The sequence below is a fragment of the Martes martes genome (genome assembly GCF_963455335.1).
Source record: "Martes martes genome assembly, chromosome: 6".
Taxonomy (NCBI): domain Eukaryota; kingdom Metazoa; phylum Chordata; class Mammalia; order Carnivora; family Mustelidae; genus Martes; species Martes martes.
Genome location: NC_137893.1, coordinates 21808870 through 21830621, shown reverse-complemented (window position 1 = coordinate 21830621; position 21752 = coordinate 21808870). Strand labels below are relative to the sequence as shown.

The following is a 21752-nucleotide window of genomic DNA, read 5'->3' as shown; positions in this document are numbered from 1 at the left end:
TGAGGACTGCCACTTCCTGCTTTGCTTTATCAGGTCTGCTTTTGTTCCTACAAGCCATCCTTTCCTGAAATCTTCCTGTTCAGTTCAGAGAACCTCTTTCACCTTTTCCTCTAGGCATGGGCATTGATAACAAACTCCTCTCGTGCTGTCACCTTTATTCTCTCATTTCTGCTCAGTATACACCAGTGTGTTCTACTTAGCTTCTGGGCCATGCGTCAATCCTTCCTGGTTGTCTCACCCAGCATTTCGGTCACTAGTCATTATTCAGATAAAGATAAAATCACAGTTGCGGCCTTGAACTCAACCCTCATTACGCTAAAATAGGAGAGATGTTTAAACACTATATTGACCCTTAAAATTCTTAAAGGTTTGTAAAATACTACAGCCTAGGCCTGACATGTACATTTGCAACATCTGGGACATCACCTTTCAATCAAAAGTATAATTAATATATTAAAATCTAAATTTCTGGTTTAAATGCTAATCTATATCTGGTTTTTAAAAGGATTAATTTAAATATTCCCACTGAAGTTACTACTTATATTTAATATGAAATTACTTACGTTGTTCTTCTAAAGTCTTTCTGAAGTGTGGGGTATTCCGGCATCTTTCTAATATCTTCCCAATCTTTATCTTACAAAAAAAATATCGAATATTATTATAGAACATAAGGTTACCTACATAAAACAATCTACTTATTTGAGCTTAAAAATATACATAAAAATACTCAAAATATGCTTTTGAAAAGGAATTAGTTTTGAAATATGACTCCAATATTATTTTGAAAAGAAAAATAAATTACCTGCAGGAAACCCCATGACACTAAATATCCGATCTAGTTGATCATGATGAAAGGGATTGCTTGTTTTTATATCTTCCTGACGACAGTGAAAAATAGGTTCTGAAGTCAACAATTCAGCAAATATGCAACCTATTGCCCATATATCTATAAAGGCAGGAAAACATTTATTATATTTCTTGGGTTATAATTCCTGAGTATAATCACAACCTACATATAAAAATACTTTTCAGTCATGGAATATACAAAGTTTGACAACTATATTAAATATATATATGCATATATATATGACATGAAATAGCTGTATCATCACATAACAGATTAAAAGTCAAATAAAAAATATTTACTTATAAATTTACTAAAGAAGATACACTTGGGAAACTCAATTTACATTTACATGAATTTACATTTAGGCAAAAGCCTTTCTAACAACTATTAATAATGTAGTCACTAAAGCATACAACTGATCATCTAATGCAGGGTTAAATACTCATGACCTGATAGACTAAAACAATATCAGCATCAGGTTTAGTGATATATTCCTTTTTTAAAATATATTCCTTTAAAACAATCAAATGAATAATGATAGAGCATAATTTCTGATTTGTGAGTAGAGACAGTACAGACCATAAAAAATGATTTGGAAAAACTCAACTTTTGTATGAAAGACTACCAACTTCAACATTTTCAACAAATTGTAAGATCTAGAAGCTGATAAACACAAGTATCTACAGATACAACATGACACCCATAGAGATCGATTTTATTTGAATATATTCACTTGGATTAAGCTGTTTCAACCCTCCAACCCTCCAGGACAAAGTTAGGCATCTTTAAAAGTTTAACTATTTTAAATTACCAGTTACAGATTATTCTATTCAGATTTTACACGTTGAAAACTGTATTTTCAATTCTGACTATAATATTACATTCACAATGTTTTGCCAAATATACAAGTGAATTTCTGTAAGATATATATTCATACTTGCCCACTTAAATAAATGCTATTTAATATTTTTTTTAAATGCACAGACCACAGTATAGGATAGAAAAGCACAGTGTTCAGTAGCCTACTAAATGTGGGAATCACATTCTGTAGAGAAGCTAAATAATAAAAAAGTCTGATTATGTCCATTAGCTAGAATTAAAGTTGGTATGCTATTTCATAAAACAAACTACCAAATGAAAAAAAAAAAACAAACCCATACAGTAATGTCTTACATAGCTGACTCCATTCAGGAGTGGCTTCCTTTCATGTAAGGTAGACTTCTGGATAATGGAAACATACCCCTTCAATAATCGTTTTTTATTACACTATTACCTGCCATCTTAAGAGGCTATAAAATATAATTTAATCTTTCTTAATGACTCAGAAGAGTCCTCCTAAATATCCATCATGAAAGAGTAGAGTAATAGTACTCTTCAGCATCTACTTTTAAATTGTTCTCTCTCTTCCACATCGCGTTGTTGTCACTCTTGTCCCTGATGTAGCTGCCTCTGACACAGTCCCATCTCTCTTCCTGCTAGCTGCCTCTGCTATGCAGTCAACTGGGACTGGCACTGCATGTTCCTGGTCATGCCAGTTCCTGAGTTGCCTTCCATTTAAAGGACGGAAGCCAGGATCTAGATTCCCCTGAGAAGTGCTAAGAGAAGGAACCTCAGGGTAGCAGGTAATGTTGAGTTCTAGGGTTTCTTGCTTCATATTAGCCTCTAATTTTATTTTATTTTATTTTTTTTTTTTTTTAAGATTTTATTTATTTATTTGACAGATACAGATCACAAGTAGGCAGAGAGGCAGGCAGAGAGAGAGAGAGAGAGAGGAGGAAGCAGGCACCCTGCTGAGCAGAGAGCCCGATGTGGGGCTCGATCCCAGAACCCTGAGATCATGATCTGAGCTGAAGGCAGAGGCTTTAACCCACTGAGCCACCCAGGCGCCCATAGCCTCTAATTTTAAATGGTCATCTGGCTCTTGTATCATCTATAACATTTCTCAGCTCTCCCTCCTTTGTCAATGACTTGTTCCTCCCTCCCTCTACACACACACACACACACACACTCACACATACACACACACAATGTTGTCACTCCCCTCCCCTTCTAAACGTTACTCCATAAAACTTCACTGATATCAAATCATCAAACTCTTATAGTCTCTGAATAGAAATAATACTCCTTTCTGACACGAACCAGGTATGGAGGAGAGTAAGAACAAGTGAATGTGTACATATTTATTATATTTATGATGTCTGCTATGACTATATTTGAAATCTAAAAATAACTGATTTGGGGCTTTTTTTATCTTTTTTCCTAATTACTATCCAGAATGGATAATAGCAACTTGACTAAAATTGGAAGTTAGTGATTATATTTTTAATCTTTATCTGTAAGTTGCAAACTGGTTTAAATTCAATTTCGGTTGTCCTTGCTCTGAGGAAATAGGAAACACTTGATTTCCAAGTCATACCCAATTATCTTTATTCCCCCCCCCCAAAACATCTAGTTTTATTTCAATAGTAGAACAGTTAATCAGAAAATATTTCTAGAACTGTGCTTCTCAAAGTGTAGACAAAGTGTATGGACCACATACACAGAATCATATAATGGCACTTATCAAAAATGGGACTTACTACCATGGGTTTGCTCTATAAGAATCTCTGAGAGTAGGACAGACTTTGGTGGGGAGTCATTTAGTTCAATGGAAGGTTTTGGCAGAATGTGCCTTTTCTTACTGGAAATCTCCCTTCTGGCTATAGACTGTGTGGAGCTTGGTAGGAACCCAGAGCATGTGGATTTCTACTATTACCACGTCCTCTAACCCTGCCTTGTGTCCTGGGTTATCTCATCATCAGGTCAGCTCTGAGGCACAGCCTGTTACTTCCCAGCTAATACTCCCTTTCTCTGGTGTATTTTCAGTCTCTTCCTGTCCCCTTGGTGCCTTCTGAGATTGTCTAAGAGACTTTACTGTTCATGATGAGAGATCTAACAGAAAATACAGACATAAAGTTGCAAAGAGGGGCACCTGGGTGGCTCAGTGAGTTAAAGCCTCTGCCTTCAGCTCGGGTCATGATCTCAGGGTCCTGGGATCGAGCTCCACATCGGGCTCTCTGCTCAGCAGGGAGCCTGCTTCCCTTCCTCTCTCTCTGCCTGCCTCTCTGCCTACTTGTGATCTGTCTGTCAAATAAATACATAAAATCTTAAAAAAAAATAGGTAAAAGTTGCAAAGATACAGCTCCCCAGTGAAAATCACTCACTAGAATGTAAGCAGAGTCAGGTTCTGATTTTAACCCCTCATTTGAGAGCACTCCATTCCTTCCCTCTGCTTGTGTGGTTCTCCCTCCTGCAGCCTTCACAGACAGCTGCCATGGGCCAGCCCTACACCAAGAGCATGGCCTTGGCGGCCTCTGAATGAGCCTTACTCTGGGCTCAGCTGCTCACAGAAGGGTTGAGGGTCGGTCTCACACTCCCCTACTGTCAAACACTCATAGGCTTTTTCACAAATCTAACAAAATCTTTCAGCAATATTCATAAAGTATAACAAAATGCCAGCACCATCCTGGCATCTCAATCCTTGGACAAAGGATAAACGTGTGCTGGGCGTCAGAATTCTGCAGAAATCAAATCTCCTGATGAACAAGACCATCACTATAGTTTAATCTTTACTACTCCTTTTGCCCACAAATAGGTTAATGATCAGTCTAATCTTTTCAAAAGTAGGAACTACCTTTGTCGTTCTTTGCATGCCACCAGCCTTTTTATAAATTTAACATAGAGAGGCTTGTGCTCATCGATTTTTCATAATTTTATACTTTTATACTGCCTTAATTCAATAGAACTTAACCAAAGCAGCTAAACATAGTAAAAAATGTTACTAGTCTAATGCCAGTAAATGGAAAATTCAACAAAAGGGAAATTTCAAGAAATACACGTGGCAGATTTCGGTACCTTATAGAACTAGCCCATCCCAGTGAGAGAACTATCTGCCCTTCTCTGTCCTCTCTTTTTAACCTCATTTAAAGAAATCCCGAGGTTTGAGGAGAGCTCTCTCTTCCTGACCTGCCCCAGTTCGTAGCTGGGCCCTCCCGCGGACACTGGAGTGATCAGGTAGCAAAATTCCTGCTGTCTCTGTTCGGGAGCAGACTTTAAATCCTACAGAGAGTGTCTTTGTAACAGGTTTTCTTACTCCATTTTTTCACTTAGTGAAATGGCAAGATGCTGAGCCCAGCTAATGCACCCAGACTCTATTTCCTGCTGTAACGGGGGAACCGCCATTCTGATAACGGTAATGGCAGGAGAGAAAAATAAGTCGCATTATTTCTTGTTGAGGGAAGGACTGACTGACTGACTTTTCCCCAGATAGAAGGGGTTCTCTTCCACAACACACTCTGCCTGGTTTCTGTTTTTCCTTCTGTGGAGAAAACAATCCTAAACCTCTCTCCAGTTCTTCTGATCAATGATAGGTAAGTGCAAAATAAAATTAGCGCGTTATCATCTCCATAGCAACTCAACAGGATCAGATAACTCTATTCTCTAACAGAAAATGCTTTCTTCTTTTTAAAGAACCATTCCTCCTATAAAGTTAAAAATCCTAATCTACCAGAATATAATATCTAGGAACACAGAAGACAACGGGACTTTTGAAAGAAGCATAAAAGTGGTTTTTACAAAGCAGCTTCGTTATTATTATACCACGTGGGTGTTCATGATAATTCGATGCTACGACAGTACATCATTTTAGACTGACTTACCAATGGCCTTGGTATAATGCCTTGCACCAAGCAGAAGTTCAGGAGCCCGATACCAAAAAGTCACAACTACTGGATCCAAATCTGCCAGTGGCTTTAGAGGAGAATTGAATAATCTGGCAAAACCCATGTCAGCTAAAAAAATGAGACAAATTAAGATGAAACTCAGTTTGGCATGCTACTAGAACCATGCAAGGTTGAGGACAATAGCCACTAGCCTTATAAAGCAATTCTTTTCCTCCCTTTTCAACCAGGGGTCTGCACCAGGCACCAGATTCCCCCTTCGGAGGTAGATATAACTACTGTGCCTATTTTACTGATAAGGAAACTTAGGCTTAAAGACAGTCTGACTTGCCCAAGGTCAGAGAGCTAGTAAACGACACAGAGTCATAATGAGAATCCAGGTCTGACTTCAGACCCCTGGCTTTCAGAAACATTGCAATAATCTTAAATTATTTTATAAAATTGAAATAGTCTACAAGTTTCCAGGATTAATTATGACCCCTGTATGCCCGTGCACCTAAAGACTGACTGTATCTTAGTTTGGTGTGAGCTGGAGTTGTCTCATGGACACATGAGAGCCAATTTGCACACATTTCTCCCCAATTCTGAATTCACTGATGTCATGCTGGTGACTGGAAATTGGCTATGATGGGAATATCTGCATCCTGAAAAACAGCCAATGCTACAAACTGGGGCTTTTCAACCTCAGAGAGTCACTGCTGTATAATTACCAGCACATCATAAACATGTTTCCAAGAACATTCCATAGAATATGTAAGACATAATTTGTTATAATTCAGGATTTAACAAAGGACTATATCAAAGCTAACTGATCTAGATTAGAGATGTACACAAGTAATAAAAAGAATAGTTACTACTATAAGTTCCTGGAGACTATCTAATTTTCTTAAGATTTCATAAAAAACAAATACCTGTTATCTATCAAGCACTTTAGAGTTTAAAGATGGTTTTCACACATATCATCTATCACTTCATCTGATCCTCATACGAATGCTGGCTTAGTAAGTATTTTGTTCACCACCTCTGAGATGAAGAATCTAAAGCCCATGGCAGTGAAATGACTTGCCCCAGGTCACAGGGATAGAAAGTAAAAATGTACTCAAACCATGTTATAATTTAGCAGCTGTATTCTTAGTCATTTATCTGACATCCAACAGATACACCCATGTCCCAAAGGCAAAATCCTGAGAGTAAAAGACCTCTATCATTTGAAATACGTAACAGACACGGTATATTTTGATTGCATAAGGAATAATGTACATTCTGTAATAGCACATTAAGGTTTCAACTACAGAGAATCATTTAATCTAAAACTAACATGCTATGATATACATTACAATTTTAACTTAGAGTGATTTTGGTTTTTTGGAGTTTCAATAGTTTACAAGGCTTCCTGAGAATGCTTTGGAGAACACAGGTCATAAAACAGAAAGCTATCCGTGGCGTCTGGGTGGCTCAGTGGGTTAAAGCCTCTGCCTTCAGCCCAGGTCATGATCTCAGGGTCCTGGGATCGAGCCCCGCATCAGGCTCTCTGTTCAGCAGGAAAGCCTGCTTCCTCCTCTCTCTCTCTGCCTGCCTCTCTGCTTACCTGTGATCTCTGTCTGTCAAATAAAAAAAAACAACAAAAAAAAAAAAACAGAAAGCTATCCAAGGAAGACTGTGCTATGCCTGCTCTTTCTTAACTAAATTGCCCTAGAGCAAACAAAAACATTCAAAATCATTCTACCAATATTACGCCTACTTAAAGCACCACTTTATGTATTTAATAGATGCTGATTGCTACTGATGGCAAAGTTATATGAAAAGCATGTATTTTTAAGTAAAAGCTGTATTTCTCCCCTTATTCTCTACCTTCTTAGTTTTATATAAGCCTCATCGATTCACTGTCAGATGAAATTAAGTCCAAAGGAAACAATAAGCATTTTCAAAAATAATTTTTGTTTATTGTTTGAACTTTAAAGGAGTTTCAAACCCTTTCTCAAATAATCAGTACTTTAGGGGCGCCTGGGTGGCTCAGTGGGTTAAGCCTCTGCCTTCGGCTCAGGTCATGGTCTCAGGGTCCTGGGATCGAGCCCTGCATCGGGCTCTCTGCTCAGCAGGGAGCCTGCTTCCCCCTCTCTCTCTGCCTGCCTCTCTGCCTACTTGTGACCTCTCTCTGTGGGTCAAATAAATAAAATCTTTAAAAAATAATAATAATTAGTACTTTAGACATAAGTAACCAGCCCAAACATTATTACTAACAGTTGTTTTCCTAAAATTAGATATGAGTGAAACTGTCCAATTCAATGGACTGCAGAAATAACATTCTGGTGTGAGTGCTAATTAGATAGTATCAAATGATGGAGAAAAACAGGAAAAGGCAGTGTCTACCACTATGGGACTTACAGGAGGCTGAGGTGACAAAATACACGGAGTAGATAAAAACAAAAAAGGGTAAGGGCTATAAAGCTAAAGGCAAGTTGCCGTGGCTTCTACTAGACTCGATGTCCTTTGAGGGGAGGGCTCATGTCTCCTTCCTGGAACATTGTTTGGCAAACCTCTGCAGCGCTGGACTACATTGAACGTGGGACTTGAGAACAGCAAAGGGAGCGAGCAAGCATTTCACGTGAGGCCTGAAGTCTTTAGGCTGCTGGGGCAGGGGCAGCTCAGGTGCAGCAAAGGGCCTGAAGCGTTTTCCATTTGTACTTTTCTTTTCAGGTCCTTTTCAGAAAAGGACTATATTAAAATGTTAAGCATAGGCATCCATTTCTAAATAAAATTTAGAAACAATTAAATCAACCAGATTGTTGACTGGACTGTTGGCATTGCTTATTGCTTACTTTTAACCCTGACTTTATCCCTAATCTTGGATAGAATTACAATCCTAAAACTCTTAACAGGAGGGCAACTGAGGGGCCTGGCTGGAGTACAGAATTTATGCTGCGGAGAACTAGAGATCCCTGGGAGTGGTGAGAAGACAGCAAGTGCAGTGGATGAGGATAAACGAGACAATTGATACAAACAAGGGAGAGTACGGGATGGTGATGATGAATTTGGTTTGAAACAATGGAGGAGAGGTTGCCAGCAACAAATAAAAGTAAAGATAAAATCCAAGTAAGGATTTCGGCTAGGGTGAGAGAAGAGAATCTGAGATTCAGATTGTAAAATGTTTAGAGAATCCATGATTTTAGGGCACAACTTAGCAGTTCCTTAAAGAAGGAATTGTAGAGGGAGGCCATGTCCCAAGCCAGTGCCTAGGGGATCTTGAAACAAAGGCTAATAGGAATAAAAACCAATAATGAATAAATGCAGAAGAAAGAGCAAAAAGAGTAAATAGAAAAATAGAATTCTGTGACGCCACAGACCAAGGGAAAAGACAGTCCTGAAGTCAGACTAGTCAGAGGAAGGAATGACTAAGGCAATAAAGGAAAATGGTGACTAACTATGGGCCACCGGCTCTGGTGAGACAGAGGTCATAGGTGACTGTTAGGAGAGCAGTTTCGACAGAGGGATGGAATTAGAGGACAGATTATAACAAATTAGGGTGAGTGGAACCCATGGGTTAACACTGTGTGTTTTAGAAGTATAGGAACGGGGGGGGGGAGAAAAATGAACACATGGTAGAGAAAACACAATGGATATGAGATTTATTCTAGCATTGGGAATAGGGTTATCAATGTTGAAAAGTGACAAGGAGAAACTTGGGAAGCGGAGAGTGGAGACACAGCAGTGTGAGAACTTATCTACAGCAGGAAGATGTTTAGAACCTGGGGGTGGGAAGGGGAGGTCACCAGCCTGCACTGAGGAGGGGAGAGTCACTCTGTTGGAGACCCTTTCAAAGGCAGCGCAGTGCTGACAGAACGTGGTTGGTGAGGGTACAGCAGATATCTTCGATATGGCTGAGCAGCAAAGCAAGACTTAGCAGATTATGTGTAGGGGAATGTGCAGGACAGTAATCACAGCATAAACACAAGCTTAGGTACTGTATGGGAATGAAGTTTTTGTGGGCTTGCTTGACTGAGCTTAGAATCACAGAACTTTCTTTGGGGAATAAACCTAAGGAGTTTTATAAACTATTTATCTACATTCCCCAACATATTTCCTAAAAATATGATGAGGAAGTCATGTGAAATTTAGCTACTTAAATAAGAGTCTTAAAAAGGGGATACCACCTTTGTAGCCACTTCAGTTTCTTAACAAGTTATTTTAGAAATAATTACCTACCTATTTTGACTCTCCCCCTTTCAGGACCTTCTCCCATTACTAGGATATTTGCTGGTTTCTAGAAATAAAAATAGAGCACTCAAATTACTATGTTTATTCTTTTGACATGCTCTAAAATGGAAAGAAGTTCTTAAAATATGAAAATATCATTTCTATATTTGCATCAAAACCATAAGAGAATATTAAGTACCCTCTATATAAAAGCATTTGACATACTTGAAGTTAGCACTAAACTTCTATAAACATCGCTGCTTTGAAAACATCTTATTTTCAAAATTATATCATACAACTAATTATAAAGAAATTGAAGCTATCATTTCTGTTTATTCCATGGAAGTAACAAGTAATAATAATTTTTTTAAAAACCTGCACATATTATAAACTGTCCACTTGCTGCCCATAACAAAGAATTTTTGTGGTTGAAAATTTTTATGTAAAATTTCCACCCACAACATCACTGCCTTCATTTAAATGATTCAAATGGAATATTCCTTGCTCAATATTTCTAAACTACTATAGGAAAGCACAATCAACATTCACGAGACTCCATTAAAATCCGTATGCAAAGTGAGAAATTCCAAACAGAATTTCAAGATGTAGTAAAATAAAAACCAGGGCTAATACAGAGCTATATAAAGAAAAGAATGAGCTGCAAATGTATCCACTGTTTTTTTAACTCATCCTCATTTGTAAATCTCAGGAAACAGAGGAACTATGGAAACAGGCTTTTGGGCAAGTCAGTCTCCTCTGTAAACTATTTAGGGAGAAAATTTATGATTCATTCATTCAATCAATGAATATATTTTTAGCGTCTTCTAGGGAGAAAAAAAATTAACAATTAAAAGGAAATACAAGCGCAATGATGAACCAAATTTCTAACCTCCAAATGCTCATTACATAAGTAGAAAGAAAAAACAAGAGCTCTGATCTTAAAAGCTAATGTCATTTATGAGTTACAGAGAGAAGTGAGGTCTTGGGTTAGAAACCAGATTACTTTAAATCCCCTCCAATTTGCTGGCTCTTTTCAAAATTTCAATGAAAACAATAAGCACTTAAAAAAAAAAAAAAAAACAGCTCAAAGTCGGAAGTGATTAACCAGAGTTTCCATTGTTGAGGGAACTATTCATTGGAGGTGAGGGCAAGGGTGTTTCCATTATCCAGATCCTGAAAAATGAACAGGAACTAGCATGGTAGAGTAGAAGGGTAAGAGAACGACAGGAGGTGAAAAAGGCTATGAATGAGGTAGGCTTAGGAGACAGTAACCTGGACAGAACTCTGGACAGAACCCAGGGGACTCATGTTGGGGGTAGTAAAGTGAACCTAGACTTGGGATAGTCTTAAATGCCAGGTGAAGTAATCCGACCTTTATGTGACAGGCATGAGGTGATAGGAAAGGGGGCATTATCAGAACTAGGCTCTGTCCAAGGTCTTCTCGGCTGAAAACGAGTGGGAGGTATGGAGGAGCAATTAGCGGGACTTTGCAACTAGTTGAAGTCAGAAGACTAAGACAAAGGGTGATTAAAAAATTTCAGCAAGGTTTTGAGTTTCTATAACTGGAAGGATGATGGTGCCTTTATTAAGGAAAAGTTATGAGAGGTCCTGGTTAGGGAGGGGGAAACAATGTGAGATGCCTAAGTCCCACTAGCCAGGGGAATGGAAATAGGAAGGTTTGGATTTGAAAGTCATTGTCACTGGAGTATGATGACTGAAGACGACGTGACACAAAATCAGTTTATCACAGCCAAAAGAGAAAATAGCACTAGACGAAACCCAAACCCGCAAGGTTCAAGTTTGACAACAACTTATCAGCGATCCATTATAGATAAAACACCGTACTGCAGACTTCCTAGGAAGAAAGAAAAATAAAACATGAAGCTCTTAATATCAAAGAGCTTTCAAATCTAGTAGGGAAAGACAGACAAACTGCTTTTTAGAATATCAGGCAGGTTACGAAAAGTACCAAAATAAACCAAAAGTAAGTAGAAGTAAAAAGATAATGGTAAGGGCAGAAATCTATGAATGAGACAGTATTTATGAAGCCTCTAGGACAACTACTGCAAGAGAAGAGAAAGTACAAATAAACATTACAAATTACAGGAGTGGCCATAAAAACAGATCCAATGGAGGTTAGAAGGATAAAAGAACCCCCAAAAGAACTTTGTATCGATTAATTTTAAAATGTGTACAAAACAGACCAAATGAAGAAAATGTAACCAACAAATTGACTCAAAATGAATTATAAAAGCTTAAGAAACCAATACGTGCTAAATAAATTTAAAGTTAAAAATCTTCCTACCAAGAAAACACTGGACCTCAAATCATCACAAAAGCAAGTTCTCCAAATTTTCGATGAACAGATTGTTCAATCTATTCAAACATTTACAGAGAATAGAAAAAGAGGGAATGCTCCCATTACATTCTAGAAGGCCAATATAATCTTGGTAGAAAACCCAAAGTATGAGAAAGAAAAATTTCAAGCCAACCTCATAAATATAGATACAAAAATACTCATGAGTATAGATGTAAAAATATTAAACAAAATATTATTAAGTCAAAAGCTACTAACAGGAATTCCAGGATGGCTTAATGTCAGAAAACCTATAGATGTGCTTTACCCTATTAGCATATTAAAAAAGAAAAATGATATAATTATCTTGATAGAGGCTCAAAAAGCACTTGACAAAACTTAACACCCATTCATGATAAAAATCTCTCAGCAAGTTAGACTAGAAAAGTACCTCCTTAACCTGATAATGGGTATGTATCAAAAACTAAGAAGCAGCATGGGAACATTCCCTTTAAAATCAGGACTACTGCAGATACCTACCATTACCACTTCTAAAATCAACACCGCAATGTAAGTCTAGTGCTATAAAGCATTAATTCAAGGAATATGGATTGGAAAGGCAGAAACAAAAATTATTCTTTGAAGATGATATAATTATTTACATAAAAAATTCAAAGTATTTACAGATATATTATTAGCAATAGTAAGAAAGTTTAGTAGGATGTTTGTCTAACTGAACAATATGAAAAAAAATGTATTTCTATATATCAGCAAAAAGGAAGAAAAAAAAGGTAGGAGGGGCGCCTGGGTGTCTCAGTGGGTTAAAGCCTCTGCTTTCGGCTCAGGTCATGGTCCCAGGTCCTGGGGTTGAGCCCCACATCGGGCTCTCTGCTCAGCAGGGAGCCTGCTTCCCCCGCTCTCTCTCTGTCTGCCTCTCTGCCTACTTGTGATCTCTGTCTGTCAAATAGATAAATAAAATCTTTTAAAAAAAAAGGGGGGGGTAGGAAATAAAATTTTTGAAAGGCAGCACTTCTATAGTAATAAAAAACTATAAGGTTCCTAAGAAAAAATACACTAAAGGAGGTACAAGATTTTTATACAGAAAATCTTGAAACTTGTTCTTAAATGACATTAGTAAGCCCTAAGTAAATTAAGAGGCCAGCTTATAGATAAGAGGACTCTATAAAGACATTAATTTTCCCCATACTTATCTGTAAATTCAATGCAATTTCAATTCTAATTCCATCTAAGTTGTGTGTGTGTGTGTGTGTGTGTGTGTGTGTGTGTGTGTAAACTTGAAAAGCTGATTTTAAAATGCAGAAAATAAAATGTATGTGTAAGAGCAAAGACCTAAGGTTGACCAAGATAGTCATGAAGTGCTAGAGGTAGGGGATGAGGAGAAGCACCTGGCTGGAAACAGGACATCACAATTTATTTTAAAGCCAGTAACTAAGACAGTGTTATACTGGTAGAGAGAGAAAGAGAGACATACAGATTAATGGGATAGAATGGAGAGCCCAGACAGAACCATGATACTGGGAGAAGAGGAACTACAGGTCAGTGGAGAAAAGAGGAACCATTTACTAAACAGTGTTAGTACAACAGGTCATCCAAGTGGGGAAAAAATAAATAAAATGAAACTCACCTCATACCATACACACAATTTCAGGCAGATTAAGGATTTAAACATGAAAAACAAAACTTTAAAACTGTGGAGGGTAAGGGAGAATATAGAGAATATCTTTCTGACCCTCGTGTAGGAAAGAATTCCTTAAACAAGATAAAAAAAAATAATCATGAAAGACTGATAAATCTGGCTATTAAAAATAACTTTCAGGGGCGCCTGGGTGGCTCAGTGGGTTAGGCCTCTGCTTTCAGCTTGGGTCATGGTCTCGGGGTCCTGGGATCGAGCCCCGCATCGGGCTCTCTGCTTGGTGGAGAGTCTGCTTCCACCTCTCTGCCTGCCTCCGCCTACTTGTGATCTCTCTCTCTCAAATAAATAAAATCTAAAAACTAAATAAATAAATAAATAAAAATAAAAATAAATAACTTCCAGGGTGCCTGGGTGGTTCAGTGGGTTAAGCCTCTGCCTTTGGCTCAGGTCATGATCCCGGGGTCCTGGGATCGAGCCCTGCATCGGGCTCTCTGCTCAGCAGGAAGCCTGCTTCCCCCTCTCTCTGCCTGCCACTCCACCTACTTGTGATCTCTGTCTGACAAATAAAATCTTTTAAAAAATTTAAAAAATAACTTTTAACTGGGGTGCCTGGGTGGCTCAGTGGGCTAAAGCCTCTGCCTTCGGCTCGGGTCATGATCCCAGGGTACTGGGATCGACCCCCACATCAGGCTCTCTGCTCAGCAGGGAGCCTGCTTCCTCCTCTCTCTCTGCCTGCCTCTCTGCCTACTTGTGATCTCTATCTGTCAAATAAATAAATAAAATCTTTTAAAAAAAAATAAATAACTTTTAACCATCAAAAATAAAGAAAATAAAAAGACAAAGCACAAACTGCCAGAAGTATTTGCAATACACATCAGTAACAAAAATTTTGTGTCCAGAATAAAGGACTCCCAAAGTCAATATAAAAACAACCTAATAGAAAAATGAGCAAAATGTCCGAACAGGCATTTAACAAAAGAAGAAACATTTTACCCCTAAGCATATGAAGATGTTCAACCTCATCGATCATGAGGGAAATGCAATTAAAATCACAGTGAGATACCATTTTACACCTAATATATGGGTTAAAAATTAAGAACTACTGAGCAGGAACTATTGATTAATAAGAACTATCGGGTCAGGGGGAACTCCAATACATTGTTGGTAAGAGAATAACTTGGTACAACTTCTTTGGAAAGCAATTTGGCATCATCTTGCAAACCTGAACAATTACATACCCTTTGACTCAGTAATTCCATTTTTAGACACACCAGAGAATGTTCATAGCAGCATAGATTGTAACACACACACACAAAAAATCTGGACACAACCCAAATTTCTAGCTAATAGAAAAATGGAGAAATTAATTTTGGTAGAATCACACAATGAATTTTAAAATAGCAGTGAAAATTTGGCAGTTACTAATAAAGGTAAAAAAAAAAAAGTCTGAACCTTGGAAGCATAATGTTGAGTAAAAAAAAGCAAGTTTAGAAGACTTTATACAGCAGAATGCCATTTTCATAAACCTTAAAAACCAAGCAAAGCTAAAGAATATACTGTACAGGCACACATACAAATGGGATAAACCTATTTTTTAAAAAGGAGTGAATAATGGATTCAAAACTTAGGATATTTGTTAACGTCTTCAGGAGGCAGGAGGTTGGGATGGGGGAAGCATAAACAGAAGCAAGCTATCAGTAATGCTCCAGTTACTGGGGTAAGTGACAAGCTCTCAACTGTTATGCCTTTGTAAGGTACATAACATTCCAAATACTCTTTTGTATATATCATATATGAGGACGATAATAAAGACAAAAAACAAAGTGAGGAATGGGGATATGCATTGCTGGGAGGGTGTCATTTTCAAGAGTAATAAGCACTATTTTATTTTATTTTTTTTATTTTTATTTTTATTTTATTTTTATTTTTTTTTTTAAGATTTTGTTTATTTATTTGTCAGAGAGAGAGAGAGAGTGAGCACAGGCAGACAGAGAGACAGAGGGAGAAGCAGGCTCCCTGTGGAGCAAGGAGCCCGATGTGGGACTCGATCCCAGGACGCTGGGATCATGACCTGAGCCGAAGGCAGCGGCTTAACCAACTGAGCCACCCAGGCGTCCCAATAAGCACTATTTTAAATGGCTCAGAGAATGCCTCCTTTTGAGAAGGTAACTTTTGGGATAAGACCTGAAGAAAGTAGAGTAATAAGCTGCTGTAATCTAAGGGAAGAGCCATCTAACAGAGGGAAGGGGAAACTGAATGGTTAGAGACAGGAGCTGGCCTGGTGAACTGGAGACCTGCTAGGGAGAACAGTGGGCATTGAGAAGCACAGAATAAGGCGCTGATGATTCTAGAAAAATCTGGAAAGCCAACAGAAGGCTTGCTTGCTGTTCCCGATGGTTCTGCTTTTGGCACAAGTCATCAGAGTACCAGAACTCAGTAAGTTCTTGAGCACCGTCTGGTACGTGCTCTGAGAATAGGTGAGGGCTCCCACGAGATTTGCAGAAGGGCAAGGCCATGGTGTAGAGCAGTGAGGAGAAGCCTTGGTGAGCTAGCAGGCTGGCTAACTGGAGAAGGAGCGAAGAGGTCAATGTGGCTGGAGTCAATGAGACAGTAGGAGAGTCAGCACAGGAGAACCAGTGGAGAGATACGGTGAAGCTTATCAGTTATACAGAATGATGCAGGAACTTGGAAAGACAAGGTTTTACATGACTAGAATTCACATCATTCTATTATATATTACCTTTTGTCCTACTCATAATTCTCATAGGTTGTACAACATGGATTTTGCCATTTTGCCAAATCTCTGATAGAAGGATATGGAGAGACTATCATTTTCTATAACACATACTTCTATAATGTTTGACTTTGTATTTTTTGGTATACATTAGAGAAACAGGTTTTTTTTTAAATATTTTATTTATTTGACAGACAGAGATCACAAGTAGGCAGAGAGGCAGGCAGAGAGAGAGAGAAAGACAGGAGGAAGCAGGCTCCCTGCTGAGCAGAGAGCCCGATGTGGGGCTCGATCCCAGGACCCTGAAATCATGACCTGAGCCAAAGGCAGAGGCTTAACCCACTGAGCCACACAGGTGCCCCGAGAAACAGTATTTTTTAATAAAAAAATAAATAATGCTGAGAGAAATAAAAGGTGCTTCGAGGAAAACAAGCTAATGAAAAACCCTGTGAAGGAGCAACTAAGGTAAGAAAACAGCATTAGGGTTCTAGAAGCTAAGAGAGCTTGAAAAGGAAGAGGTGGTCTTTAGGTGCAATAGAATGAAAGATGGGAAGAGACAACTTCTGCCCATTTACAGAGAATGAGACCCAAATAAGCAGAAAGAAGGTAAAGGCAGAATTAGAGTATACTGTTGAAGGCCTTAGTAAGAATAGATTCTCCGGGATATAAAAATTCTTTGGGGGTCTGGCTGGCTCAGTCAGAAGGGCATGCAACTCTTGATCTTGGAGTCATGAGTTCAAGTCCCACATTGGGTATAAAGATTACTTAAATTAATAAAACTTAAAAATTATCAAATTATCAAATAAACCACCTTACATACCCTTTGCTACATTATTTGTAATTCCTAAATTTTGAGCTTAAACCCTTTCAAAATGAATCTGTAAGATAAAAACACAAAGTATGTGATGTGGGAGAAAAGCTTCACATAAGAAATGAAAATAGATTATGAGTCTTTGAATGGGAGAAAAGCAGGAAGCTGGTCTCCGATCACTGCCAGCTAACTCTCAGAAGTTTGTGCAGTCGTGCTCTATAGAAACAGAGAAGTGAGCACCACAATGGAATGAGGTTACAGAGAGAGACAGAGAAAAGAGGATTCTAGCTGGTACCGAAGTTTGTAAGGAATACCTTTTATAGAAGATACTTGAAGCCTAGGGAAGCTCTAAGTGTGGGGTCCCCCCGTAGAGCGTGAGTTGAGGGCAGAGGCAATGACGTGGTTGGGGGGAGCTATAAGTGGCTATAAGCTCTTTTGCACAACCTAAGAAAGGAACCCAGGGCTTGGCAGTATCCACAGAGAAGGGCTGCTGTAGTCAAGTTAAGACCCAGAATTGCACAGGAAGTCATTTTTAAATACGTACCCCTTAACTGGGATTACATGTCCCCCCCAGAACAAGTAAATAAATATTCAGGTCACAAGATATGTGATGTTTCAAAATAACAATGATAACAACAAAATAAATATTATAAGCATCATTAAAATGCATTTACATTTTCAAAGCATTTTCATATCAATCATTACCTTGAAATATTCAAGGGCCTCCCGGTCTGGGGCAAGTCTCAGAGCTCCACCTGATCCTGAAGGTTCCAAACCAAGTCACATTTACAGATATTATGCTTCATTTTCAAAAGACTAACTTAATAGTGATTACTTTAAGTGAAAGTATATGCTTTAAAAAAAAAATTAAGCCAACTGCAGCTCAAGCAACGCACCCACACCCACGCACAACCTGAAAGAACGAAGAGAGGATACCAAAGTTGTTCTGACCTACTTACATCCCAATTAACACAGACTACGCTTTACTAAAACTCCTCTTACTGTGAACACAAAATGCCAGCTGTGAAAGAAAGTGATACTGCTGGGTTTGCACACTTTTGTTACCATAGCAACAGCAGAAATGGCAGGAGTTGGATGCCTCGCATTTAAGTTATCAGCAATAAAATCGGATAGACAAATCAAGGCTACAGGGTTCGTTTCGGTTAAATTGTACTTTAAAGGCAAAAGTCAGGGAGATCATGTGACAATGTGATTACTTAGAAACTATTCTAGAAGTAACCAGCATTTTAGCAAAATTTAGCTAATTCTGAAGTTACATTCAGGATGCTTTGCATGTACTTTGGATTTGCTTTCTCCTTCTATAGAATCAATTTTCTCCCCACAGGTTTAAATTTATTTTAGTTAATTGGCACCTCATAAAAGAACAGCCTAAAGATACACAATTATCCTTTACTCTATTTCCTTTGTACTCCCCACCCCAGGACATTTGCAACAAAAATATGAAGCCACAAGATGACTCTTACCATCACCAATAAAGAAGACAGGAAAACACAAACACAATTGTCTACAATTCTGAATAATAGGGACAAAACCAATCAGAATATCAAACAGGCTCATTTCTGAACAATGAATAGTGCGGGCTTCATATGGATGGCTAGAACTATTCTTTTACTTCAATTTACTAGTGGCACCACTCTCCTCACATTTGATATGGAAGTACATTCCCGGGAGAAAACCTTCCGTTTATGTTCTTCATACCATTTTCCATTGTTCACCTTGAACAAAAAAGATTCTGTGTTGTAACAAATTGCGCAAAGAATGAGTGAGATATATGTGCTTTGTTTCCTTAGCAAACACAACAGTCATTTGCTAAGAGCCTCAGTTTATCATAACTGTTTATGCCTTAAAATAACCTTCTTGACAGTATAAAAAAAGCAATACCTGCTTTTTCTAACTGAAAGAAATACGAAGATTTCGCTTTTACAAAAAAAGGTGAGAAGCGAAGATCGTGATCAGCTTTGTTGCACAGGAGCCCTCATGGTGGCCGTGGGTCCAGCGCAAGGTGAATGGCTTGCCATCTCCTTTCCCTACGCAGCACTCAGCATCAACCTGCCATCGCTTGCAACTATGAGCATCTGGGCTTTCTCTGGATTTACTGTGTGCATCCGGTAGCAAGATGAGTCCTAAGGCATCAGAAACGCCTGAGGGAGGTTATTTCTTGGGTCTAGGAAAGCTCAAAAACGTCCATAAAAATTAACGGTTACATTTCTTTACTCCATTTCAGCCTACAAAAGATTTCACAGGAACATTCTACTTTGGGATACTGGTAAAAACCCATAGAGGTTTTTTAAAAAAATCCCAATTTTAGTTTATTTTAGAGTTTCGGCAACCATGCATATGCTAATGACAGTTAAATCTATAACCACAGGTCTCTAATCGTCGATATAGCTTAGAGTTAGGTCAACGGTAGGTTGGCTGTTTCCAAAGTCATCTCCACTTGTTCAAACGGGTTTTTTACTGCCTCTTTTTCCGGTATTCCTTTCTCAGTCAACAAAAGCAGAAGTCTCAACACCCTGTCCTTTATCCCTCAAATAGAATTCTCAGATCTGATTATCTTACTTTCTAAATATTCAGCTACTATTTCCACTCCTGTCTATCTTGATTACCTCTGCCAGGTCTTCGTCACTTCACCACCACCTGATCATGTATCTGCCATCCTGGCACCCTCACACCAATTCTCCAAATCCCTGTCTGAGTGGTCTCTCTTAAGCAAAAACCTGACCAGCTCAGCTCCAAGTAGTCACAGATGAAGTCCACGCTTCTGAACATGATGGTGAGGGATCACCACAGTCGGGTCCCTACTCTTCCTTTCTGCTTCGTCATTCACTACTTCTTGCTTCGTTCCAGTGATACCAACATCCTTGCAGTTTCTTACCCCACGCTCTTACTCCTGCTGTCTCCTCTACCTGGAATGCTGCCCTGCGTCTCCCCCCCTTTCATTTTAAAAATTTCTATTCCTCCATTAGAGTCAGCTCAGTGTGAGTCCTCTGACAGCCCCCATCCCAACTGGTCAGATGTCCTCCTGTGTTCACTACCTTATGCATAACGGATCCCCGACTATATCTCATAACGTCTTTTTTTTTTAAGATTTTATTTATTTATTTGAGAGAGAGAGCACGTGCATGAGTGGGGGCTGGGGGAGAGTAGAGGAAGAGGAAGAGGAAGAGGAAGAAGCAGATTCCTCCTTGAGACAGGAGCCCGACACAGAGCTGGATCCCAGGACCTGGAGATCAAGACCTGAGCCGAAGGCAGACACTCAACCAACCCAAGCCCCTCCGTCATGGTTTTTAAGCCTTGTTGTTATGTGATGATCCCTTTGTGTTTCTTCCCCACCCTGCCTTCACTAAGGGAGGGGACTGTATTTCATTTATCTGTGTAGTCCCAGCGCTCAGCATAGATAGCTCCTGGTAAATATTAGAAGATCAAAATCTGTCTGTAAAGCAAATATTCTGAGTCTGTAAGCCACCACTTCCCCCACAGAAATTCAGTTATAAATGAACCATCTACTTACAATGACAATTAGGTTCCATAGTTCTATAAGCGTCCCACTTTAGCTATATTGTGGGTGAAACAGGCCTTTGTGAAGGGTGAAACAGAGAACCTAACTACTGTTCAAACTGCTGTTTCTAAGCAAAAATGCCTTCCCAGTTCAAAATTATTTATCTACAACTAGATGCAGGCTATCTGTAACTCAGGAGCCGTCTGCAGTATTAAATGCTGTGATTCATTTCATTTTGCCTTAAAATGGTCTGGAGGCATCTGTAATAGGTTAATCTGAATAACCTCTGTTCATCAAACCTTGGTGTTCACAGTAAACAATGCCTGCCAACCCAGCCGGCACAACAGTTAACAATGCACTTCTTTGTTGTTGCCTTTTAGGAGTGGTTACAGGCCTGGACAGCAGAGATAAGGTTTTCTTTTCTCTAACAAGAACCAATAAAAAGCAGCCATTATGAAAAGCTTAATGCAAGACAAACAACAGGTATCTAGAAGACTACTTAGCTAACTAACTGCGAGGTCACTAAGAGTACAATCAAGATAAATCCTACATTGACGGCAACGCCAGGACTAATGCTACAAAGACACTCAGATTCTATCCTTCTCATTAACGAGTACAGTCTGTCCTCAGAGGAGCCATGCCGGTAGGAAGAAGTTTTCTATTTACATCTGTGGCATTCATACTTAAATCAAATAATTCAGTCTTACTATCATGAGACACTAAGAATGGAAAAGGCCCGGCTCCTCGCTCCGTTTCTCCGCCATGGTGGTGTGTGCCGTTGACTGTTCCTGGCCATGTCTTCTCACCAGACTTTCAGGATCAAGCGCTTCCTGGCCGCGGAGCAAAAGCAGAGTCATCCCATGCCCCACAGCATTTGGATGAAAACTGGTGATAAAATCTGGAACAGCTCCAAGAGTAGACATGAGAGAAGAGCCAAGCTGGGTCTATAAGGGACGGCACATGAGACAGCACGTGCTC

At 39.0% G+C, this 21752-nt stretch overlaps 1 protein-coding gene across 2 annotated transcripts in view; it reads right to left on the bottom strand.

Annotated features, from left to right (window-relative positions):
- CDK19 (cyclin dependent kinase 19) overlaps positions 1–21752 on the bottom strand; it is a gene marked incomplete at its 5' end in the record, with an annotated part of 160991 nt that overhangs the window by 12753 nt on the left and 126486 nt on the right. For both annotated transcript variants that reach the window (XM_080806930.1, XM_080806931.1), the window contains 4 exons: positions 564–633; positions 803–946; positions 5545–5676; positions 9769–9826. In XM_080806930.1, the coding sequence (XP_080663056.1) occupies positions 564–633; positions 803–946; positions 5545–5676; positions 9769–9826 (404 nt within the window). The remainder of the gene's footprint in view (positions 1–563; positions 634–802; positions 947–5544; positions 5677–9768; positions 9827–21752) is intronic.